We start from the raw sequence: 25,774 nt of genomic DNA, 5'->3' as shown, positions 1-25,774 counted from the left end.
TTACAGGTTACCTGTTTAGAGCTGTAATGTTCATGGTGATGCTTCACGTTTGGTGCAAATACCGTTTACTTATGCGTGCGCTACTTACGTATGCGTTCGCTTCTGTGCACAAGCACGGAGGGATAGGGGTGCTTTTTACATTTGTTTTTTTATTTTTTTTTATTTTACACTGTTCTTTTTTTTAAAAAAAAAATGTTTATCTTTTTTATTTCTATTACAAGAAATGTAAACCGTGTAATAGAAATAAGAATGACAAGTCCTCTTTATGGAGAGATCTGGGGTCAAAAAGACTAGAGCTAGTCAGCTCACCCTTCTTTTTTTTTTTTTTTTTTTGTTTTTGTTTTGTTTTGTTTTTTGTTTGTCTATCAGTTTTCTTTTTAGTAGATTTTGTCACCAGACCCCTAATGTTGAGGTCTGGGGGAAAGTTACTTTTCTTATCCTAAAAGTAGATAAGCCAAGGAATAATAAAGAGAGATATTAAGCAGCGATATAAATATAATGTATTATAGATTAATAGTTGATGTAAATATTATATTTTAGGTATAGGACCCTATTAGATTTGATAATTAATTTTTATTAGGGTGGCGTAGGGCTGGGGAAAAAAATCGATTTAAATCTTGAATCGAGTTGAGAGGTCAAATCGATTCAAAATTTAAGCAAATCGATTTTTTTTTAGTGGTTTTTTTTTTTTCACCGTGCCGGTCCTGAGGAGCTGCGGGCAGGAGTTTTTAGGTGAGGCCGTGGCTTCGGCCTAGTCCACGAACGAGGCCGGATGTTCACGGACTAGGCCGAAGCCGCGGCCTTGCCTAAAAACTCCTGCCCGCAGCTCCTCAGGACCGGCGCGGTGAAAAGAAAAAAAAAAAAACTTTATTCGAATCGTGAATCCGAGGTTTTTTTAAGAAAATCTCAGATTTTTTATTTTTCAGAAAATCTCCCAGCCCTAGGGTGGCATAATTATTATTATTATCATTATTATTATTATATTTTATAATTTGTATTAATTTTTCTTTGCCCATGAATTTAATATGTGCCGCTGCTGGTCTATCTGTTATATTTACTTTGTGAGGTTGGTTTTGATTTATTTCTCATTTTAAAATGTGTTTATTTCCTTTTTCTGTTATTATGTAGATGTTTTGTAAATTAATGGAAAAATCTTTCGAATAAAGAATTTATACTTAAAAAAAAAAAAAAAAAAAAAAAAACAGGAAGGGGGTATAAGTGGTTACAGAGATGAATTCAGGCCTTTCTTAAGTTGTTTTATCCTGTGATCTGATGTAGGATGAATCGGGCACAGCAGACAGCAGCGGTCTCGATGACAGCACGCAGGAGAAGTTCATTGGACCTCTTCCCCGGGACGGCTCGGTGGGCTGCACGAGCGACTACGTCAGTCAGAACTACTCCCATTCATCACTGCTCCATAAATCAGACACTGGTATGTGTCCTCCCCTCCGCTGACCTTCCCTGGCCTCCTTCTCCACCATGAGGAGGCGATATTTATCCTGATCCTGTCCTTTTTCTACTGTTTTTTTTTTTCACCTCTCTCCTTCCAGGTTACGTGGGTTTAGTAAACCAAGCCATGACCTGCTACCTGAACAGCCTGCTGCAGACACTGTATATGACCCCGGAGTTCCGCAACGCTCTCTACAAGTTAGTATTGTGCAAACTGTTATTTTTTTAATGGTGATAGTCAAGCCACATGGTTAATTTTTCTGACGTGGGGGATATTTACAAAAACTGGTACACACAGAATCTAATGCACCTGTGCATAGTAACCAATCAGATTCCAGGTTTTATTGTCAAAGCTTAATTGAACGAGCTGAAGTTTGAAGCTGATTGGTTACCATGCACAGCTGAACCAGATTTTGAATGCTCTTGTTTTAGTAAATCTCTCCCCCTCTGTTCTCTTTGGAGTAACCCTTAATGCATCCAGTGGGTTCCTAGTCCCTTTAGTAACTTATTTTTGTTTGTGTTCATGGGAACATTTCAGTATGTTTCCATATTTTGCTCAGTGCCTGTCCTGTTCCATTTATATTCATTTAAAGCTAAACTCCGGGATAGGCAAAATTTGTGTAAATCCATCAGTCATGTCTATTCTTCCTGAATCTCGGTGAGATTTGTGTATTTCTTCCAGATCTGTGCAGTAATCCAGTGTGAGACTTTTCCTTCCTGTAATAAAGACCGCTCACTGCTGCTCTCTCTCCTTGTGTAGGGGGACTGGTCTTGTCTCCACCCCCTCCTGTCGTTTCCTGCAGGCTGCCTGTAGTGGGTGGAGCCTGCTGAGCCTCTCCCACAGCTCTGCTGCCTTTCCTTGTGCAGGGGGACTGGTTTTGTCTCAGCCCCCCCCCCTCCTGTAGTTTCCTGCAGGCTGCCTGTAGTGGGTGGAGCCTACTGGCCCCTCCCACAGTTCTGCTCCCTCTCCTTGTGCAAGGTGACTGGTCTTGGCTACACCCCTTAATGTAGTTTTCTTCAGGCTCTTCAGGTTTTCTTCTTCACTCTCCCACAGCTCTGCTGCCTTTCCTTGTGCAGGGGGACTGGTTTTGTCTCAGCCCCCCCCCCCCCTCCTGTAGTTTCCTGCAGGCTGCCTGTAGTGGGTGGAGCCTGCAGGCCCATCCCACAGCTATGCGCCCTCTACTTGTGCAGAGGGACCGGTCTTGTCTCTGCCCCCTCCTGTAGTTTTCTGCAGGCAGTCTGTAGTGGGTGGAGCCTGCTAGGCCACTCCCACAGCTCTGCTCTCTCCTTGTACAGGGTGACTGGTCTTGTCTCCACCCCTTTCTATAGTGGGTGGGACTTGCTGGCCCCTCCTACAGCTCTACTTTCTCTCGTTATGCAGAGTGACTGGTCTTCTCTGCTACACACAGATTGTGGTGCGGCTGTGCATGGTAACCAATCATGAAGCTTTCACAATAAAACCTGGAAGCTAATTGGTTTCTATACACAGCTGCACCAGTTTTAGTCTCCCCCACAGAGTCTCCTCTGTCATAAAAGCCCCTCTATCAGTGTTTTGTTTTTTGTTTTTTATTGGGGTTTACTTTGACTTTAAGGTGTTTTATGCCACTCCTAAAATTCAATTATCTTTTTTTTTTTTTTATTATAATGAACACATACTTGGATTTTTGATCTATATTAATCTGCTTGACGTTTAGCATGAACATGTTGTTCTGACAGGTGGGAGTTTGAAGATCCTGATGAGGACCCAGTAACCAGCATCCCCTACCAGCTGCAGAGGCTCTTCGTCTTATTACAGACCAGTAAAAAAAGGGCGATCGAAACAACAGATGTGACGCGGAGTTTTGGCTGGGATAGCAGTGAAGGTAAAAGGAAAAACTTAGACAAAGCATACATTGTTAGAGGATCATGTCTGCTTAGCATGCTCTAAGCCCTGACTATTGTTGTGTTTGACAGCCTGGCAGCAGCATGATGTGCAGGAGCTCTGCAGGGTCATGTTTGATGCTCTGGAGCAGAAATGGAAGCAGACGGAGCAGGTAAGTGTCCCTGGAGGGGGGGGGGTGTTAATTGCTGAAGATATGTACAGCAGCTCCCTGAGTAGGGCTGAGCCTCCTCTTTCATAAAGTGCCTTCATGTTATAACTCTGATTGCTTAAACACTTGCTGACCCGCCACAGTACATTTACTGCGGGGGGGGGGGGGGGGGGCGGGGCGTCACAATTAAGTAGATGTACATCATTGTGCCTGCTCGGGCTTATCGCTTTTTGGAGACCAGTGACACCAAAACGGTGATCAGTGTTTAAAAAAAATGCACTGTCACTGTACTAGTGACACTGGCTGAGAAAGGGGGAACATCATGAGCGATCAAAAGGTTAAATGTGCCCTTAGGGAGTGCTTGCTTGCTGTGGGGGAGGTGCTTGTACTGTGGGAAGACAGAGATCCGTGTTCCTGCTTAGCAGAAACACAGGATCTCTTTCTCCCCTCGTCACATAACGGCGATCTGCCTTGTTTTTATAGGCAGACCGCCGTTCTGCCTCTTGTCGGGAACGATTGGCGGATCCGCTGATTAGCTCCCGCTGTGTCCAATCACAGCAGAAGCTGGTCTCCCGGTGGCACGCCGCAGACCTGGAAGTGGGGAAAACGTACAGGTATGTGATTTCGTCTGTAGGAGCCGCCTCCCCGCAGTACACATACATATATGTGAGGAGGTTGGCAAGCAGTTGAACATACGGTCACCAGTCAGTGTCATGAGATTGGCTGTCAGTACATCGGGATTGATCAGTTTTCAAATATACAGTGGGGACGGAAAGTATTCAGACCCCCTTAAATTTTTCACTCTTTGTTATATTGCAGCCATTTGCTAAAATCATTTAAGTTCATTTTTTTCCTCATTAATGTACACACAGCACCCCATATTGACAGAAAAACACAGAATTGTTGACATTTTTGCAGATTTTTAAAAAAAGAAAAACTGAAATATCACATGGTCCTAAGTATTCAGACCCTTTGCTCAGTATTTGGTAGAAGCCCCTTTTGATCTAATACAGCCATGAGTCTTTTTGGGAAAGATGCAACAAGTTTTTCACACCTGGATTTGGGGATCCTCTGCCATTCCTCCTTGCAGATCCTCTCCAGTTCTGTCAGGGGGGATGGTAAACGTTGGTGGACGGCCATTTTTAGGTCTCTCCAGAGATGCTCAATTGGGTTTAAGTCAGGGCTCTGGCTGGGCCATTCAAGAACAGTCACGGAGTTATTGTGAAGCCACTCCTTCGTTATTTTAGCTGTGTGCTTAGGGTCATTGTCTTGTTGGAAGGTAAACCTTCGGCCCAGTCTGAGGTCCTGAGCACTCTGGAGAAGGTTTTCGTCCAGGATATCCCTGTACTTGGCCGCATTCATCTTTCCCTCGATTGCAACCAGTCATCCTATCCCTGCAGCTGAAAAACACCCCCACAGCATGATGCTGCCACCACCATGCTTCACTGTTGGGACTGTATTGGACAGGTGATGAGCAGTGCCTGGTTTTCTCCACACATACCGCTTAGAATTTTGGCCCGAAAGTTCTATCTTGGTCTCATCAGACCAGAGAATCTTATTTCTCACCATCTTGGAGTCCTTCAGGTGTTTTTTTTTTTTTTAGCAAACTCCATGCGGGCTTTCATGTGTCTTGCACTGAGGAGAGGCTTCCGTCGGGCCACTCTGCCATAAAGCCCCGACTGGTGGAGGGCTGCAGTGATGGTTGACTTTCTACAACTTTCTCCCATCTCCCGACTGCATCTCTGGAGCTCAGCCACAGTGATCTTTGGGTTCTTCTTTACCTCTCTCACCAAGGCTCTTCTCCCCCGATAGCTCAGTTTGGCCGGACGGCCAGCTCTAGGAAGGGTTCTGGTCGTCCCAAACATCTTCCATTTAAGGATTATGGAGGCCACTGTGCTCTTAGGAACCTTAAGTGCAGCAGAATTTTTTTGTAACCTTGGCCAGATCTGTGCCTTGCCACAATTCTGTCTCTGAGCTCTTCAGGCAGTTCCTTTGACCTCATGATTCTCATTTGCTCTGACATGCACTGTGAGCTGTAAGGTCTTATATAGACAGGTGTGTGGCTTTCCTAATCAAGTCCAATCAGTATAATCAAACACAGCTGGACTCAAATGAAGGTGTAGAACCATCTCAAGGATGATCAGAAGAAATGGACAGCACCTGAGTTAAATATATGAGTGTCACAGCAAAGGGTCTGAATACTTAGGACCATGTGATATTTCAGTTTTTCTTTTTTAATAAATCTGCAAAAATGTCAACAATTCTGTGTTTTTCTGTCAATATGGGGGGCTGTGTGTACATTAATGAGGAAAAAAATGAACTTAAATGATTTTAGCAAATGGCTGCAATATAACAAAGAGTGAAAATGGTAAGGGGGTCTGAATACTTTCCGTCCCCACTGTGTATCCCATAGTTTGTAGATGGTATAATTTTTACACAAAACAATGATTATACACTTATTGGGATTTTTTTTCACCAAAGACATGCAGCAGAATACATCTTGGCCCAGATTTTTGAAGAAATTTGTTTTTTTGTTTTTTTTTTTAAATCTACTGCAGAATTCTCTCCCTACATCCAGCCGTGCCGCTGACAGAGATGGTCTGTCAGATGACATCTCCTCCAAGGCGCTTTACAAGCGTTTCCACTTAAAGGCTAAGATCACATACACTATATTACCGAACGTAGTGGGGCGCCTGCCTTTACACGCACATCTTAGTCCGTAGGGTTCAATATTGAGTTGGCCCACCCTTTGCAGCTATAACAGCTTCAACTCTTCTGGGAAGGCCGTCCACAAGGTTTAGGAGTGTGTCTATGGGAATGTTTGACCATTCTTCCAGAAGAGCATTTGTGAGGTCAGGCACTGATGTTGGACGGGAAGGCCTGGCTCGCAGTCTCTAATTCATCCAAAAGATGATCAGGTTGAGGTCAGGGCTCTGTGCAGGCCAGTCAAGTTCCTCCACCTCAAACTCGCTCATCCATGTCTTTATGGACCTTGCTTTGTGCACTGGTCCAAATCATTTGGTGGAGGGGGGATTATGGTGTGGGGCAGATTATGGTGTGGGGGTTGCGTTTTAGGGGTTGGACTTGGCCCCTTAGTTCCAGTTAAGGAACTCCTAAGACTTCCGCATGCCATTTTTGGACAATTTCATGCTTCCAACTTTGTGGGAATAGTTTGGGGATGAAGAAAGAAAAAATCCTGGACGGCTGCACTCTGCTGAAGGCATCTTTATTGAAAAAATGTTTTAAAATCCAACATGGTCACTTCATGCACAGAGAAAACAGGGAAAACCAGCTTAGCTTTTTCTTTCTTCTAAATTTTGTGCAGAACCAGCACCTGTGAGTTCCTAATAGGGTGGGTGTTTCCAAGAGGTCTGGAGCTTTTTGGAGCGGCAATCCCTTTTTCATCTAACGGTGGGGATTGCACCATAATCCCCCCTCCACCAAATGCACAAAGCAAGGTCCATAAGGACATGGATGAGCGAGTTTGTGGTGGAGGAACTTGACTGGCCTGCAGAGAGTCCTGACCTCAACCTGATAGAACATGAATTAGAGTGGAGACTGTGAGCCAGGCCTTCTCATCAACATCAGTGCCTGACCTCACAAATGCGCTTCTGGAAGAATGGTCAAACATTCCCATAGACACACTCCTAAACCTTGTGGACGGCCTTCCCAGAAGAGTTGAAGCTGTTATAGCTGCAAAGGGTGGACCAACTCAATATTGAACCCTACGGACTAAGACTGGGAGGCCATTAAAGCTCATGTGCGTGTAAAGGCAGGCGTCCCAATGCTTTTGGTAATGTATTTGAATATGGTACAAGTTACACCGGGTTTAAGATGTAACCTGTTTAGCATGCACCCCCGCATGACTGTGGGTGTGGGATCCTCTCCCCATATCTACTGTCGCAGTTTGAGAACAGTATGGCCATGCAGTCTCTGCCCACACGCCTGCTCCATTCATTCACAGTTTCTTGCGAAAGAATAAACTGCAAGTACCATCAACCATTGCGGCTGATGGCTGCTTGTTCTCTTGGTGAGCGCTCTCAAAGTTCATTGATCTTCCTGCTCTCAAGTATCTGCCTGCCTGTATCAGAGATATGAGCAGAAAGCTATCCTGAGAGTCATAAGGACGTCCCCACGATCTGCTGATCTGGATCCTTAGAAAAAGAAATAAATGCACATTTATTGCGGTGCGATTCCTGTGCGAATCACATGCAGCGTTCCGCACTGCACTAGTGTGACCCCTGGCTTAAAAGACTGTATTTTGAGAGATTTATCCTGAAGCACAAGTTAAACCGTCAGGTTTTTATTTCAGATTTCCCATCACTTCCAATCTCAGCTGGGATGGGAAATCAGGAGGAATCGTCCCAACAGGGAGCACAGGCGGCAGTAAAAACCTGACAGAGGATCTAATTTTATTAGTTACCTGGTCCATCCAGAACAAGTTTTGCAGGAATTCCACTTCAATCTGTTGTAGTTTTATTTTTTGTTTCTTTTTGTTGGCAGGCCGACCTCATCAATCAGCTGTATCAGGGGAAGCTAAAAGATTACGTCCGATGCTTGGAGTGCGGCTATGAGGGCTGGCGGATCGACACCTTTCTAGACATCCCTCTTGTCATCAGGCCCTATGGCTCCAGCACAGCGTTTGGTAGTGTGGTATGTAGCTGTACTGAGGGCTATGTAACTGTGCTGAGGGCTATGTAGCTGTGCTGAGGGCTATGTAGCTGTGCTGAGGGGTATGTAACTGTGCTGAGGGGTATGTAGCTGTGCTGAGGGCTATGTAGCTGTGCTGAGGGCTATGTAGCTGTGCTGAGGGGTATGTAGCTGTGCTGAGGGGTATGTAGCTGTACTGAGGGCTATGTAGCTGTGCTGAGGGCTATGTAGCTGTGCTGAGGGCTATTTATGTAGCTGTGCTGAGGGCTATGTATGTAGCTGTGCTGAGGGGTATGTATGTAGCTGTGCTGAGGGGTATGTATGTAGCTGTGCTGAGGGTTATGTATGTAGCTGTGCTGAGGGTTATGTATGTAGCTGTGCTGAGGGTTATGTATGTAGCTGTGCTGAGGGTTATGTATGTAGCTGTGCTGAGGGTTATGTATGTAGCTGTGCTGAGGGTTATGTATGTAGCTGTGCTGAGGGTTATGTATGTAGCTGTGCTGAGGGTTATGTATGTAGCTGTGCTGAGGGTTATGTATGTAGCTGTGCTGAGGGGTATGTATGTAGCTGTGCTGAGGGTTATGTATGTAGCTGTGCTGAGGGGTATCTCCCTGTTGCTGGGGTTGAAGTTGCTATCTAGTTTTGGTAGGAGGGTCGTCCTCCTTAAGCACTTCCATACCGGACCTATTCTGGTACTTCTCTCTTACATGTAGAAACCATCAGTTTTTTTTGCTATAAAATTACTCAGAACCCCCAAACATTATATATGTTTTTTTTTTTTTTTTTTTTTTTTTTTAGCAGAGACTCTAGGGGAAAAAATGGCGATCATTGCAACTTTTCACATGGTATTTGCGCAGGAATTTTTTGTAAAAAAAAAAAAAAAAGGAAAAAAAAAGCAAAACCATAAAGTTAGCCCAATTTTTCTGTACAATGTGAAAGATGATGATACGCCGAGTAAATAGATACCTAACACGCAACGCTTTAAAATTGCGCCCGCTCGTGGAATGGTGCCAAACTTTGGTACTTAAAAATTTCCATAGGCGACACTTTAAATTTTTTTTTTTTTTTTTTTACAGATTACCAGTTTAGAGTTACAGAGGAGGTCTAGTGCTAGAATTATTGATCTTGCTCTAACGCACGCGGCGATACCTCACATGTGTTGCTTGAACGCCGTTTACATATGTGGGTGCGACTTACGTATGCGTTCGCTTATGTGCATGGGGACAGGGTGCTTTAAATTTTTTTTTTTTTTTTTTTTTTGTTTATTTTACTTTTTTTATTTTTTCATTTTCACACTTTTTCTCTTTTTCACACTTTCAAAAAATTTTTGATCACTTTTTTTCCTATTGCAAGGAATGTAAACGTCCCTTGTAATAGAAATAGTGTGTGACAGGTCCTCTTTATGGAGAGATGTGGGGTCTATAAGACCCCAGATCTCCTCCAGGCTGGAAAGCTTGAGATAAAAAAAAGAATGTTTCTGCCTTTACAGCCGAGTCCCCAGCTTTGGTTACATCCGCCTGGCCCGGACATGACGTCATAATGTCGCACCTGGGCCCCTGAGTGTTATAGAGAGCACTGGGGACCATCTGGTTACCATAAATCTCTATGATCAACTTCCGGCGGTGACCGATTCGTTCTTCGGCTCGCTGATCGTATGGGCAAGCCCGGAGAAGCACTGGGGGGGGGGGTTGGGTAAATGTCCCCTCCCACCACCTGTAAGAACGACCAAGCGGCTGAACTGGCTGCTCAGGTACTAGTCAGTGCATTGTGGGAATACGGGAAGCCTAGTTACTGATCAGGAGGTGTGGGGTATTGTAGGGGAAGGTAAGTCCAGCCTTCTTTAGGTGAACCTGTGCTTCACTCATAGAAGATAAAGCAACAGGTTCTCTTTATTTTGACCTTCACAGCAACGTATACTCGTCTTTCTTTCGCTCCTGCTCTGCAGCCACTGGGAGCCAAGAAAAGACCCGTGTAAGCTACAAATCACTGAAATCATAGCCTATAAAGGACTAGGGACTCCCCTGTGCCAGTTCTAATTGGCCCAAAGCTATCACATGCCCCTTCATACCCACAAGTATCCTTTGGGCTCCCTGCACTGACCAGAGTGGCGGGGGGGGGGGGATTTGCTGGAGCGTAGATAGATTTGTAACCTATTCCAGCCTTGTGTAGGTCTACAATCTTGTCCCCGACATCCTTGGACAGCTCTTTGGTCTTGGCCATGGTGGAGAGATTGGAATCTGATTGATTGCTTCTATGGACAGGTGTCTTTTATACAGGTAACAAGCTGAGATTAGGAGCACTCCCTTTTAAGAGTTCTAATCTAAGCTTGTTACCTGTATAGAAGACACCTGGGAGGCAGAAATCTGATTTGATAGGGGATCAAATACTTATTCCACTCATTAAAATGCAAATCAATTTATAACTTTTTTTTTTTTTTAAATGCATTTTTTTCTGGATATTTTTGTTATTCTGTCTCTCACTGTTAAAATAAACCGACCATTCAAATTATAGACCGATCATTTCTTTGTCAGTGGGGCAAACGTATAAAATCAGCAGGGGTTCAAATACTTTTTTCCCTCTCTGTAAGACCACGCTTGCTATCATGTTATATATGTCTGTTGGTCTTCAGCCATTTTTATAAGTACGATTTGTGTTGTGTTCTGCCAGGAAGAAGCTCTTCATGCATTCATCCAGCCTGAGACTCTTGACGGTCCCAACCAGTACTTCTGCGAGCGCTGTAAGAAGAAGTGCGATGCCAGGAAGGTAGGGGGTGTGTGTGTATGGTGGGGAGGGCAATCTATATTCATTGGCCTTTGCTTGTTTCTGGTGTCTGTCCCATTAAAGTGGTAGTAGACTGCCTTCTGTTTTTTTTTTTTTTTTTTAAAACCTGCAAGGCAAAGTTATAATGTGCTAGTATGCATCACATACTAGCACATTATGTGAAACTTGCCTTAAAACGATCTGTCACTGCTGATGGGGCTATCATCTTGACCCGGTCTTCCTACCGGGTTAGCGTTTTCCAGCCGTCTGATTGGCTGCACCACGATGACATCAATCCTGCGCATGTGCGCGGGAGCCGCTATTCATGGCACAGGACTCTGAAGGAATGGTACGGGCAATGCCATTCATTCAGAGCGCATGCACCGATGATGTCACCGGCTCATTCACAAGTAAATATCTCCTAAACGGTGCACGGTGTTTAGGAGATATTATTGTACCTGTAGGTAAGCCTTATTATAGTCTTGTCTATAGGTAAATATCATCCATGGGAGTTTCCTCCCTGTTTAATTGTTGACATTTATAAAAAGCAGTAAGGACATTACACCAGTGATCACGAGTCCAGAAAACTTTATTGGTAGAGAAGAAAAGCCAATGCCTTTTGAGGGGTTTGGATTCTTTCCCTCCATTAGGGTGTAAGTAATATGTAACCTCAAGATTGAATGGACACAGTAGGATGTGGAGTCATTTTGTACAGAGAACGGAATATCGGCAATTCTATAACAAGTTGGTTACATAAATTGCTGATATTACCTGACTTGCGTGTATAAAATAATACCCCTATATACTCACATAACTTGGTAAATAATATGCTGGTATTACCAGTTTCCTGATTTTGTGCATATACATTTTAGCTATATCCTATTGAGTCCACTTAATCTTAAAGTTACATTTTACATGGGTCCTGATGAAGCGGGAGTGTCCAAACACCCGAAACTCACTATTTTTAAATTGTGACTAAGTGCAGGGAGAAGATCCCCTGTCTGCTGTCACAGGGAGGGGAGATGGGGTGGAGGAGGCAGGCGCTGCAACATGTTACACCCTAAATAGGGTGGAATATGTAACCTGTTCCAAAGGTGAACCCAAAGTGGAAGTCCATGCAAAAACTAAAATCCCTGCCATCTATAGACACCACGGATCTAACACTGACCTCTCTATCCCTGGGAAGAAAAGATGAGTATACATACCTTTTTGGAAGCCGTTCTGACCCGCTCCAACCGGATCCCATGCTGAGCTGTCAGCCTGCGGCTTCACTGTAGAGGCGGGTGCAGAGGAGACGGACAACAACGGACGCCCCATAGTAAGTCTATGGGTGACGTCGCTTCCTATTCATTTCACAGCCGTTGTCGACCGTGTCCTCTGCAGAGCTTCTGCCACTGGAGATCGGGTCACAGCGGCTTCCAAAAAAGGTATGTGTACTCATCTTTTCTTTACAGGGATAGAGAGGTTAGTGTTAGATTCGTGGTGTCTATAGATGCAGGGATTTTAGTTTTTGCATGGACTTCCACTTTAACCTTTAAAAACGTATTCTGGACTCTATGATCATTGGCGTGGCACTGGTTTCTACAAATTTTGACTTCTCCCCATCTTGCTGGGGTTATTTTTGGTGTATGAGGAGCCTTTCCGAAGTGAGTCAGTGAAAATACTAAGGCCCCTTTCACATTTGTACGACCTGAAAGTCACACGACTTCAAGCTATCCCTGTGTAATCTTGAGGTCCATAGACCTCAAGTCACATCAAAGTTGGACCAAAGTAGTGCAGGGACTACTTCAGTTGCAATTGAGCAATGGGGCGGAATGCCTGATCAGAGGAGGCCTGCAAGGGAGGGATGGCATCCTCAGCATGTCTCAGGTGGTCCTCTGCCTCTGATACACAATCCCAGAGTTTATGAAGATCCTGTCCGATTAAAGTAGGGGTCTCAAACTGGCGGCCCTCCAGCTGTTGCGAAACTACAAGTCCCATAATGCCTCTGCCTGTGGGGGTCATGCTTGTAACTGCCAGCCTTGCAATGCTTCATGGGACTTGTAGTTTTGCTACAGCTGAAGGGCCACCAGTATGAGACCCCTGGCTTAAAGAGATGTCCACCTTCACCTCCTCGATTTTGGTAGTCGGTGTTGCCTGACAAGTGGAGATTGCCTCCAGGACCTTATTAGTTACAGGGGCCGTTGTCTCCATCCCAGAAGCAGAGGGGTCGCCATCTTCTCCCTGCCCGTCCTTCTCTTTGTGGCGGAATTTGTCCAGCTTTGCGATGGTCTCCGTGACCTTACGAGGAGGGGACATGTCACTGGCAGTGGAGGTATCGTAGGAAGTAGTTGTTAGGCAAGTATGGACTCGGGATAGATGAGAAGACGAGATGCCGACGGAGCTCTGGTGATGTGCGTTCTACTTTGTGGCTTCAGGTCACCCCCCCCCCCCCCCCCCCCCCAGTGCAGGGACTGCTTAAAAGTCCCTACGACTTGAAGGCCCACAGATATGAACGGTATTCATTGGAAATCTTGGGGTACGACTTGTCATGCGGCTTTGCAGTCTCCAAGTCGCAGGACAAATCGCACAAGTGTGAAAGGGGCCTAAAATAGTCATTTTCATTACCGGCAATCAAAAATAGGAGATCCTGGGCCTCTTATGCATCTGCCCCATGAGAGTTCTGACCTGAGATCTGCTTCTCCAGGGCCTGCGCTTCCTGCACTTCCCATATCTGCTGACTCTGCAGCTGAAGAGGTTCGACTTTGATTACACCAGCATGCACCGAATAAAGCTGAACGATCGGATGACCTTCCCCGAGGAACTGGACATGAGCCCTTTCATTGATGTTGAAGATGAGGTAATCTAATTGCTCTGTGTTGGGGGGGGGGGGGTTCTGTTGAACTAGTGTATTTAGTGTCTTAAAGATGTGCTTTGCAGTGGATTCTTCCAATGCAGGTCTGTGCTGGGAAATAGACAATCCCTGCAATTGACAGACCATCAGATTTTCTACTTGTGACTAGGGCTGGGGAAAAAATTTATTTAAATGTTGAATCGAGTTGAGAGGTCAAATCGATTCAAAATTTAAGCAAATCGTTTTTTTTTTCGATTTTTTTTTTTTTTTTTTTTTTTTTTTTTTTTTTACTGTGCCGGTCCTGAGGAGCTGTGGGCAGGAGATTTTAGGCAAGGCTGCAGCTTCGGCATAGTCCAAAGCCGTGGCTTTGCCTAAAAACTCCTGCCCGCAGCTCCTCAGGACAGGCGCAGTGTTAAAAAAAAAAAAAAACGATTCGAAATGTGAATCGAGTTTCTTTTTTAGAAAATCGCCCATCCCTACTTGTGACACACAAAACTGTTTATTCCCCCCCATCATCGCAGTCAGTGTTGACAGGGGAATCCTTCCCACCGAGCTTCTGTGTTCTGCTGAGGGGAGCCTCCCCCACCGGCAGAATGCAGTCCTCACTGCTTGCCGCCAGCTATGAGTAAGCATTTCCGTATGTGAAACGCGTTAGCTATCGCTATTCCCCTATCGTATCTGATGACTTTTGTTGGATTTTAATACTTTTTGAAATAAAGTTGAACTTTTTCAGAGTGCAGCAGTCCGGGATTTCCTTGCTACTACAGCCACACACATTATACAGAGCTGCGTTTCGGAAGCAGGACAGGGAACTTCCATCCTCTTCCCAAAATGGAGTTAGGCTGAGCGCTGCTGAGACATACATATGACGCCTTGTATTTTTTTTATCAGTGAATATAAGGCTTCCTCTGATTGGCGGAGGTGGGGAGGTGGGGGTGGATGTCTTGATCCCCATCTCAGCCAATCAGAGGAAGCTGTTTATTCATGCACACAAGTACAAGGCTTCCTGTAAATGGCTAAGCAGCGTTCAGCCCGACTTGATTTTGTTCTGGGGACGGGAAAGGTTCAGCATGTGGCTACTTTATACCCTTTGTTCCCTTTTTTTTATGATTAATAACTGGACTTTACAGCAGCATAAAAATCATCCCCCATCATCTTAATGGAAGACCCTCACCCTGCATTTCCTGTGTAAACTATCATTGTGATATATACACAAAAGTGAGTACACCCCTCACCTTTTTTTAAAAAATATTTTCTTCTATCTTTTCATGTGACAACACTTTGCTACATTGTAAAGTAGTGAGTGTACAGCTTGTATAACCGTGTAAATTTGCTGTCCCCTCAAAATAACTCAACACACAGCCATTAATGTCTAAACTGCTGGCAACAAAAGTGAGTACACCCCTAAGTGAAAATGTCCAAATCGGGTCCAAAGTGTCAATATTTTGTGTGGTCACCATTATTTTCCAGCACTGCCTTAACCCTCTTGGACATGGGGATCACCAGAGCCTCACAGGATGCCACTGGAGTCCTCTTCCCCTCCTCCATGACGACATCACGGAGTTGGTGGATGTTAGAGACCTTGCGCTCCTCCACCTTCCATTTGAGGATGTCCCACAGATGCTCAATAGGGTTTAGGTCTGGAGACATGCAGCTTCTTTAGTAAGGCAGCGGTCGTCTTGGAGGTGTGTTTGGGGTGGTTATCATGTTGGAATACTGCTCTGCGGCCCAGTCTCTGAAGGGAGGGGATCATGCTCTGCTTCAGTATGTCACAGTACATGTTGGCATTCATGGTTCCCTCAATGATCTGTAGCTCCCCAGTGCCGGCAGCACTCATGCAGCCCCAGACCATGACACTCCCACCACCATGCTTGACTGTAGACAAGACACACTTGTCTTTGTACTCCTCACCTGGTTGTCACCACACACGCTTGTCACCATCTAAACCAAATACGTTTATCTTGGTCTGATCAGACCACATGGTTCCAGTAATCCATGTCCTTAGTCTGCTTGTCTTCAGCAAACTGTTTGCAGGCTTTCTTGTGCATCATCTTTAGAAGAGGCTTCCTTCTGGGACGACAGCCATGCAGACCAATTTGATGCAGTGTGTGGCGTATGGCCTGAGCACTGACAGGCTGACCCCCCCACCCCTTCAACCTCTGCAGCAATGCTGGCAGCACTCATACGTCTATTTCCCAAAGACAACCTCTGGATATGACGCTGAGCACGTGCACTCAACTTCTTTGGTGGACCATGGCGAGGCCTGTTCTGAGTGGAACCTGTCCTGTTATACCGCTGTATGGTCTTGGCCACCGAGCTGGAGCTCAGTTTCAGAGTCTTGGCAATCTTCCTATAGCCTAGGCCGTCTTTATGTAGAGCAACAATTCTTTTTTCAGATCCTAAGAGAGTTCTTCGCCATGAGATGCCATATTGAACTTCCAGTCACGGGTATGCAAGAGTGAGAGCGATAACACCAAATTTAACACACCTGCTCCCCATTCACACCTGAGACCTTGTAACACTAACGAGTCACATGACACTGGGGAGGGAAAATGGCTAATTGGGCCCAATTTGGACATTTTCACCTAGAGGTGTACTCACTTTTGTTGCCAGTGGTTTAGACATTAATGGCTGTGTGTTGAGTTATTTTGAGGGGACAGCAAATTTACACCGTTATACAAGCTGTACACTCACTACTTTACATTGTAGCAAAGTGTCATTTCTTCAGTGTTGTCACATGAAAAGATAGAAGAAAAGATTTACAAAAATGTGAGGGGTGTACTCACTTTTGTGAGATACTGTAGCTGTCCTCTTCTGTGTAATCATGCCAACTTGTGTCCTCTTTGTAAGAAGTCTCCTCAGACGGAGAGCTGCACAGACAGCGGAGCAGAGAACGAAGGAAGCTGTCATAGCGATCAGATGAGCAATGACTTCTGCACTGATGACGCCTTAGATGAGGGAATCTGTCTAGAGAGTAACAGCAGCGTGGAAAAGCTGAACAAGTCCTCCGAGAAGGTAAGGGACTTCCATCAAAGGAAATTAGGTTTGGAAAATATTCTGCAGCTCAGTACCTCTTGATTATACAGGACAGATCATAAAGGTGAACTCTAGGCAAATACTAAAGACACAAATTAATGCAACTCTATTCATTAGATTGGTAAAGTGGAACTAAACCCTCCTATCCTTTTCAGCCAAGGAAGCTGCCATCTTGGTCTCAGTTTGATCTGCAACTGCGATGGTGCTACACATGTGATCCATTATGACACCAGCCGTTTGATGGTTTGACAGTTTGGTTGAGAACAAAAGGAAATGTGACCGTTGGCATTCCTGGCATACCGTGACTGCCAGGTCCTTTCACACTGACAGCGCGGGCGGGGGAGCGTTTTTAGCGGTGTTTTACCGTCGTTTTAGAGTTGCTGCAGCGGCGCTGCCCATTGCTTGTATACACTTTTCCTAAAGCGCCTCAAAGAAGCTGCTTGCAGGACTTTTTTTTACGTCCTGGCAGCGCAGCGCCCCAATGTGAAAGCACTCGGGCTTTCACACTGGGATTGCAGGTGAGGCATTTTTCAGGCGCTATGTTTAGCGCTAAAGCGCCTGAAAAGCACCTCCAGTGTCAAAGGGGTCTAACTTTTTTTTTTTTTTTTTTAACTCGTTTTAATGGATGGGTTTAATTTCACTTTAAAGTGTAAGTTCACCTTTACAGAAAATCTGTAAAGGTGGAATGGTGGACCCTGTCCACCATTCCACCCCCCACCCTCCCACCCCCGTCCTGCTAACCTGTAGTCCGGCAATCGTTCGTTCTAACAGCTCGTATCGCTGCTTTACCAGTCAGGAGATTTGAAATCCCCGCGACTTTCCTCTTCGCCCGCAGTGACAGGACGGGCTACGCGGGTTCTGATTGAACGGCGCCCGACCAATTAGAATGCTCCTAAAAGTACCTCCTGACGAGGTACGTTTTGGAGATTAAGCTGAGTGGCTTTCTAAGCCTTGGACCGGTGAGGCGGCGACCCGATGTGTCAGTGCGGGTGATTGCCGCGCTCCAGGTCAGTGGGACCAGGGGGGATGGGGAAGGGGTCCTGTGTAAGTTCACCTTACAGATTTTTCTGTAAAGGTGAACTTGCCCTTTAAAGATGATCTCGATGTTTTAGTGAACTTTAAAGTGGAACTAAACCCTCTCTATCCTTTTCTGCCAAGGAAGCTGCCATCTTGGCCTCTGGTTGGTTTGCAGCTCCCATGGTGCTGCACATGTGATCAGTTATGACACCAGCCATTTGATGGTTTGACAGCTTGGTTGAAAGATCAAGCAAACGTGACATTTAGCAATCTTGGCATGCCAGGAATGTAAGGGCTCGTTTACATCATACTTGAATGAAAACTGATGGGAAAAACCGTGCAGATTTCACTTGCAGAGACATCAGTTTACATAATTTTCACATCAGTTTCACATCAGTTCACATGCAAGTTTCAGTGAGTTTTTATGCGCGTCATTTATGTGTTCTGCCTGTTCACAAAAATGATTTCATGTAAATTTTATTTTTTTCCCCGGAAGATTTTCCCCCCTTCATGACCAGGCCACTTTTTGGGATATGACACAGCGCTACTTTAACTGACAATTGCGCGGTCGTGCGATGCTATACCCAAATACAGTGTATGTCCTTTTTTTTTCTCTCCCACAAAGTTTTCTTTTTGGTATATGATCACATCTGCTTTTTTTTTTTTTTTTTTTTTTTTTTTTTCTGCGCTAGAAATGAAAAAAGAGCGACAATTTTGAAAACTTTTTTTTTTTTTACTTTCTGCTATAAAACTTATCCAATAAAAAAAAAAAAAATTTTAAAAATCTAATTTCTTCATAAGTTTAGGCCAATATGTATTCTGCTACTAAGCGTATATATTGATTGGTTTGTGCAAAAGTTATAGCGTCTACAAACTATGGGATATTTTGTTTTTATTTTTTACTAGTAATGGCAGCGATTAGCGACTTATAGTGGGACTGCCATATTGTGGCAGACAACTCAGACACTGACTGAAGCTTTGTGGGAGCCAGTGACACTAATACAGTGATCAGTGCTAAAAAAAAAACAAAAACACTGTCACTGTACTAATGATACTGGCTGGGAAGGGGGGTTAACATCAAAAGGTTAACTGTGTGCCTAGCCAGTGTTTTACTACACTGTGTCAGGTGCTTCTACTATGGGATGAGATGATGTGTGTAACAGGAGCGACCTGGTGGCGGCACACATGCGAGCCCCCTACCCGAATGATTTGGATTCCATATATAGCCTCAACCCATATGTGAAACATTCATTTTGCATTAACTTACTTTTGATACCCTAAAATGTTTGTTAACCCCCAAAAAATAAAGATCCTCTTCCCTTAAAGCATGTTAAACAGCACAGTGCTTGTGCTGTGTTATTTGGACCCCCATATCATCTGAAATTCCTGGCTGATCCTGCCTGGCTATGCCCTCCCCTCTGCAGACTGACCACAGTAATTATGGCTGCTGAACTCTGACACTGTGGTCAGTTTGCTTGATTCCATCATCCGCAGCCTGCTATCTGTCTCCTGTGTCCTTCTCCCCCCTCCCCTCTCTGCCTGTCTCTGCTCGTTCCATTATAATAACTGTCCCTGTGCCTGTGTTCTGTAAAAAATTTGCCCGATCATACCTATATAAGTGCGGCCCTCGGCGCTCAGCTGGTTGTCGGCTCTCTCTCCTCTCTCCCCCTCCTTCCTGACTGATGTTAGGGCTTGGCCCCGCCCACTGCAGCCGTGATCCAGGGAGAGAAGAGAGCTGAAGTCTGCTGAGCAGCGGAGCTCGTATAGGTACAATCGGGCAGATTTATTTTAGAGAACACAGGGACAATTATTATAATGGTACAGAGCTGATGGGAGTATTTAATAGAAGTGGGTTAACAACCACTTTAAAGCTAAATTTCAGGAATTAAGTTCAGCGAAGTACACCTGGGCTTAGTCCTATTATTTATATCTGACAGCTTTATAGTACTCCTAGAAGACTATCTCTGTAGTTCTGGGAGAGCGACACTAATCCTTTTGCAGTAGAGCCATTGCAGCTGCTATGACCTCCCCTCCTCCTGCCCAATTACAGAAGGCTTGGTATTATGTGAACACATTCACAAAATACAAAGGCTTCTATGAATGGGAAGGGAAGGGGCGGGCATAACAGCTGTGTGGGTTTCACTCCTCTCAGATCCAGGAGTGTCTCTCTGGGAGAGCAATAAACCCATCAAATGTTAATAATAGACATAAGTCCAGGAGATGTAATGCAGCTTTCAGCCTTAATTACATTTTTCGTTTCTATCTCCTATTGTAGAGATTCGTATTTGTGAATTGTCTTTTTGTACCACATATTAAAATGTACACAAATTTCCTTTTCTAGAATTGTTTGTATGAACTCTTTTCCGTGATGGTGCATTCAGGCAGTGCAGCGGGCGGACACTACTATGCCTGCATCAGGTCCTTCTCCGACGACCAGTGGTATAGTTTCAACGACCAGCATGTCAGCCGGGTAAGTTACCAGAAGTACAAACAAATACCCACTGCCCCTACCTATAACTGGCCTTTGCAGCAAAAAGCACGTGGAAGGGCAACGCATGCAAAACAAAACCAAAGCAATTCCCAGCTCAACTTACCGACCAGTCTGCAACCAACAGAGTTATCCTTTCTAACAGTTTGCTTTAAAAACGGGTTTAGTTTGCACACAAATGCAAATACATGTGTAAGCCACAGAGCCCTGTCAAGGCACCCCAATATTACAACTGGGGTGCCTTGGCAGGGCTCTGTAGCTTATGGATGTGTTTGCAAATGTGTGCAAATTAAACCTCTGTTTTTAACGCAAACTGTTAGGCCCGGTTTACACCTATGCGAATTGGATGCTGCTTACACCACATCCAATTCGCATGACATTTTAAAATACGTTCATTTGAATGAGGCTGGTTCACATATGTGCGTTGCATTCGCACTCCGCTTTGCTCAAAAAAAGTGTGTGTTTTCTGGGCATTGCGGTGCGAATTGCAAGCACATTATCTTCTATGGGAACGCATCTGATTCGCAGATGCATTCCGTTGTGAAGAGGATAAAATCCTGGTCGGTAAGCTTAGCTAGGAATTTCTTTTGGATTTGGGTTACCAGAAGGTCCTGTTGTCTGCTGTATTTCAAGTCCTAGATGGTGGCTTTCAGTAGCCAGGGTCCTCATTACTTGTAATTGATGCAAACACACAATATAGATTATGTGGCTCAGTATGAAGTAGGCTTTCTTGGTGTTTAACCACTTCCAGTCAAAGGACGTCATATGACGTCTTTGGGGATATCTGAATGATGTCTGCAGCTGCAGGCATCATTCAGATATCATCCTCTTTTACAGCCAGCGAGTCTGTGCACCCTAAGAACAATTATAGCGGCAGTTCAGCCTCTTGATCGTCACCGTACACCCCCCCCCCCATATCCCGCTACCCTCCGGTGCTTCTCCAAGCTTACCAGTGCGATCGGTGAACAGAAAGAAGAAAGAAAGAAGCCGCCGGATGTTGAGCATAGAAATTTCCCCAATCATGTCTATGACCTTCGAATGGCGGCAGAAGTAAACAAAGCTAAGAACTCGGTTGGAAATAAAGAGATCGTTCGTTCATTTTTAAAAAATGTTTATTTTTTATTTTTTTATTTCGATCTTTCCAGCCTGGAGGAGAGACCCCAGAGCTCTCCATAAAGAGGACCTGTCACTCACCATTCCTATTAAAAGATTACAAGGGATGTTTACATTCCTTGTAATAGGAATAAAAGTGATCTGAAAAAAAAAAAATAATTGTAAGAAAAAGTAATATAAACAATAAAAAAAAAATAATTTTGAAGCGCCCGTGTCCCCGTGGGCTCGTGCACAGAAGCCAACATATGTAAACGGCTTTCAAACCACACATATGAGGTATCACCGGGTGCGTTAGAGCAAAAGCAACAATTCTAGCACAAGACCTCTCTAACTCTAAATTGGTAACCTGTAAAAAAAAAAGTTTGGCGCCATTCCACAAGTGTGCGCAATTTTAAAACGTCACATGTTGGTGGATATCTATTTAGTCGGCGTAACATAATCTTTCACATTATACAAAAAAATTGGGCTAACTTTACTGTTTTATTTTTTAATTCATGAAACGGTCCCCCCCCCCCCCCAAAAAAAAACGCGTTTGAAAAATTGTTGTGCAAATACCATGTGACATAAAAAGTTGCAACTGCCGCCACTTTATTCCTTAGGGTCTCTGCTTAAAAAAAAAAAAAACATATATAATGTTTGGGGGTTCTGAGTCATTTTCTAGCAAAAAAAAAAAAGATGATTTTTACATGTAGAAGTGTCAGCTTAGGCCCGGTATGGAAGTGGTTAAAGAGGACCTGTCATTTTTTTGTTTTGTTTTGTTTGTTTTTTTTTGTTTTTTTTTTTTACATTTTCATAAAGCAGAACTAAAGTTTCACTGTCACAGGACAGGAGGGGAAGGGAAATCTCTGCCATGGGACACAGGTGATGGGGGGGGGGGGGGGGACCTGACGGGTTATAACCCTCCCTTACTCTATCCAAAATGGAAAAAAAATATGTTTTTCCTATAGTTCTACTTTAAGGCTTTAGAATCACTTTACACTAGCTTGTCAGGTACGTCTGAACTAACAAAACAGCAGCACCTTGTGTTCTGTAGATAGCAATGAAATTCCTGTACTAAATTTCTGTTCATTCAGGTATACATTACATGCAATTACTATTGCCAAATTTGGAGGTAATGCTGGGGATTCTGATTGGCAGTCGAGTAGACCTGACGCCTCTTTATTGACATAACCCCCCCCTCCATGTTCTGCTGTTATTGGGTTTGGTCATACCTCTCAATTTTCTCTGCTGTAATGATAAGGGTTGTGCTTTGGTAATACAGATAACTCAAGAGGACATTAAGAAAACCTATGGAGGGTCTACAGGAAGCCGGGGATACTACTCCAGTGCCTTCGCCAGGTATGTACAATGCTTTTTTTCTGATAAAAAATGTATCCACATCTGCCAGAATATTTACTAGGAAATTGTCAGAAACTACTGCTATATAACCGTTCTTCTTTCCACAGTTCTACTAATGCTTACATGCTCATGTATCGGCTGAAGAATCCTGCCAAAAACGCAAGTAAGTGAGGATCGGTGTCTTGTATGTTACCAATTTGGAAGGTGTGGTGTTTGTGGTGGGTAAAGCATCGGCTGCAGGAGGTTTTGCAGGAACTTTAAGTCTGGCTTCACGCTGGTGCGACATCGCATGTGTTTCGCTCCACATTTCTGTGCAGATAACACGCGATGTCTGTGCGATACGAATTCAGCCATACAGATTGTATGGCTGAATTTGCATCGCATTCGCACCAAATTGGTGCAGTACCCTTTTTTTTTGGTCCGCACTAGAATCGGATCATATGGGTTGTTCATACCCATGCGATTCAATACCTGCACCATTTGACAGTTTTCGCACTGCGATCTGCGAACCGATCTAGGGGTGTCATTAACTTTGTATTGACACCTACAGCGGTTCGCATAGGGCAATGTGAACGGTCTGCCAGACACATGCGATGCAGGAACCTGCACTGGAATCGTGCATCGCAATAGTATGAACCCAGCCTAAAGGAGGGGGCAGACACATTGTTCTGCTGTACATAACTTAGAGATTCACGTGACACTAATCAGGGAAGAGAATTCAGAATTTAAAGGGGTGCTGCATTAAGGTAAAAAAACACCTGTCAGTGACCAGCCCCCCGTTTTACTTACCTGAACCCTTGAACTTGACCCGGCGGGGACGCGCCGTCTCTCTGCCTGGGGTTATCGGCTGTTGATTGGATAGATTGATAGCAGCACAGCCATTGGCTCCCGCTGCTGTCATTTAAATCTACTGACACGAGCGCCGGGGGTGGAGGCGAGCCCTGCATTCGGCCTCTATGGATGCCGAGTGCTGGACTCGGGAGCGCGCCCGCAAGGTAAAGCCCTCGGGGAAGCGCTTCTCCGAGGGGGTTATCAGATGTGGGGAGGAGCCGCAAGAGCTTCCGGGGGACCCCAGAAGAGGAGGTTCGGGGCCACTCTGTGCAAAACGAGCTGCACAGTGGAGATCTTGGTAGAGGCAGAACTTCGCTTCCTCTTATTAGAGCCTCCAGCAAGGAGAGCAGCCCAGTAGTGACCTCCCCAAATCTCACTTTAATTTCACATTTGTGTAGAAAGCCTCCTAGAGCTCCTCGCATTGCATTCTACTCAGTGACTCAGAAGGTGTAATGAGACCTCTCACGTTGTTCCCTTCCAGAATTCTTGGAGGTGAGCGAATTTCCGGAACACATCAAGCGTTTGATGCAGAGAGAGAAGGAGCAGGAAGAAGAGGAGAAACGCCAGCGAGAGATCGAGCGGAATACTTGTAAAGTACGGCCCCCCCTTTCTCTGGCTTTATCCCCCCTGATTTTATGACCGGTCTGTGGTCTCCATCCCTTGTAATGATCCCTGTTGTGTTTGCAGTTGAAGCTCTTCTGTATGCATCCCGTCAAGCAGATCCTGATGGAGAACAAGCTGGAGGTGCACAAGGATAAGACCATGAAAGAGGCCGTGGAGATCGCATGGAAGGTACTGCACACTGTAGATCACAGATGAGCGATTTCAAATAAAACTCCACTTTTAAAGACTGGGTTGATCTGTGAAAAAAAAAAAATGATAAATGCATGTTTTATTTTTTCAAGAAAAAATGTGAATTTTATTTTTTTATTTTATTTTACAGTAGCCTGCATCAGCAATCAGTGGATCACAGGTGCAGTGTGAGGCTCCTGCTGACTTCCTCCGGCTCTCTGCTCGTACCTGTGTACGGGCTGTCAGTTGGAGAGCTGGAGGAAGATTCAATGGACTAAGAGCATGCTGATTATTGCAGTCTTAGGCTGGCCGTAGACGGTTCAAATCTCATCCGGTTCTGCAGGAACCGTCCGAGATTCGAACCATGTATGTGCAGGCTGAATATAGTTCAGCCTGCACATTGATCGATCAACTTGGGTACACCCAGCCTGCCGGATCTTGCGTGCAGTTATTGCAAGCAGCTGGTATAGCCACTAGTCATAATCAATGTCTTCTCCCTGTGGGGATGGTGACGACTGTCTGTGTTAATGGGGAATTAAAGCAAATTTCTTTCCTGCAACCCGGAAAGAAATTTTGCATCATGCATGGCCTGGTCTAGCCTTGGTTCACACTAGGAACCGCATCTGAATCGCACAGGAACCGCACAGCATTCCTGTTCAATTAACATGCGATTCAGTGAAGGGCGATCTGGGCCCATTCAATTTGTAACGCACTGTACCAAGTTCTGCATGCACCAACTTGGGAACTGGACTGCAACCAAATCACATGGTCGTTCAGTTCCATGCGATCCGAAGCAAGCAAATTCATTGCATTTGCGACCTGTGTTGGGCAGTGTCATTAAAGAGAAACTGCAGTCTGCTCACTTAATTTGTAATAAAAACATCTTTGCCATTCTGAAGCTTCCCATATTTTATATATACTCTGATTCTGTACTTGCCAAAAATGCTGCAGAAATCTCCCTCCACTGAGTCTGGCTGCGTCCATTTTAACTGTGAGCAGCTGAAGCTGCTGCCTGTTCACTTTCTGGATTTACACAGACACACATAGGCACACCTCCAGCTCTGCAGCTCTCATTGGCCCTCTTATGACTCTCCCCCCTCTGTTCCTGTCAAACTCTCACAAGAGAGAGAGCTGTGCATGATGTCATAAGCCTAGGCCAGTGATGGCGAACCTTGGCACCCCAGATGTTTTGGAACTACATTTCCCATGATGCTCATGCACTCTGCAGTGTAGTTGAGCATCATGGCAAATGTAGTTCCAAAACATCTGGGGTGCCTAGGTTCGCCCATCACTGGGCTAGGCTAATGACAAGACAAGAAACAGGAAGTGGGCTGTATAAAGTATTTACTGGTAGAAAAAAAACTTTTTACTATCCAAAGTTAAAACCACAACAAGAGCAGAAGATTTAATAGATAGAAAGTTGAAAAAATGACTGAA

General features: G+C 44.8%; 1 protein-coding gene across 6 annotated transcripts in view; it reads left to right on the top strand.

Annotated features, from left to right (window-relative positions):
- USP47 (ubiquitin specific peptidase 47) overlaps positions 1-25,774 on the top strand; it is a 111,807-nt gene that overhangs the window by 53,658 nt on the left and 32,375 nt on the right. For 5 of the 6 annotated variants that reach the window (XM_073604078.1, XM_073604075.1, XM_073604072.1 and 2 more), the window contains 13 exons: positions 1,279-1,432; positions 1,551-1,647; positions 3,166-3,311; positions 3,403-3,482; positions 7,983-8,132; positions 10,797-10,892; positions 13,576-13,728; positions 16,573-16,737; positions 20,117-20,245; positions 22,638-22,714; positions 22,822-22,877; positions 24,027-24,139; positions 24,233-24,337. In XM_073604078.1, the coding sequence (XP_073460179.1) occupies positions 1,279-1,432; positions 1,551-1,647; positions 3,166-3,311; positions 3,403-3,482; positions 7,983-8,132; positions 10,797-10,892; positions 13,576-13,728; positions 16,573-16,737; positions 20,117-20,245; positions 22,638-22,714; positions 22,822-22,877; positions 24,027-24,139; positions 24,233-24,337 (1,521 nt within the window). The remainder of the gene's footprint in view (positions 1-1,278; positions 1,433-1,550; positions 1,648-3,165; positions 3,312-3,402; positions 3,483-7,982; positions 8,133-10,796; positions 10,893-13,575; positions 13,729-16,572; positions 16,738-20,116; positions 20,246-22,637; positions 22,715-22,821; positions 22,878-24,026; positions 24,140-24,232; positions 24,338-25,774) is intronic. The other variant, XM_073604074.1, reaches the window with a different exon arrangement.

Source organism: Aquarana catesbeiana, linkage group LG11 (assembly GCF_042186555.1).
Source record: "Aquarana catesbeiana isolate 2022-GZ linkage group LG11, ASM4218655v1, whole genome shotgun sequence".
Classification (NCBI taxonomy): Eukaryota; Metazoa; Chordata; class Amphibia; order Anura; family Ranidae; genus Aquarana; species Aquarana catesbeiana.
This window is presented reverse-complemented; position numbering and strand designations above follow the sequence as displayed.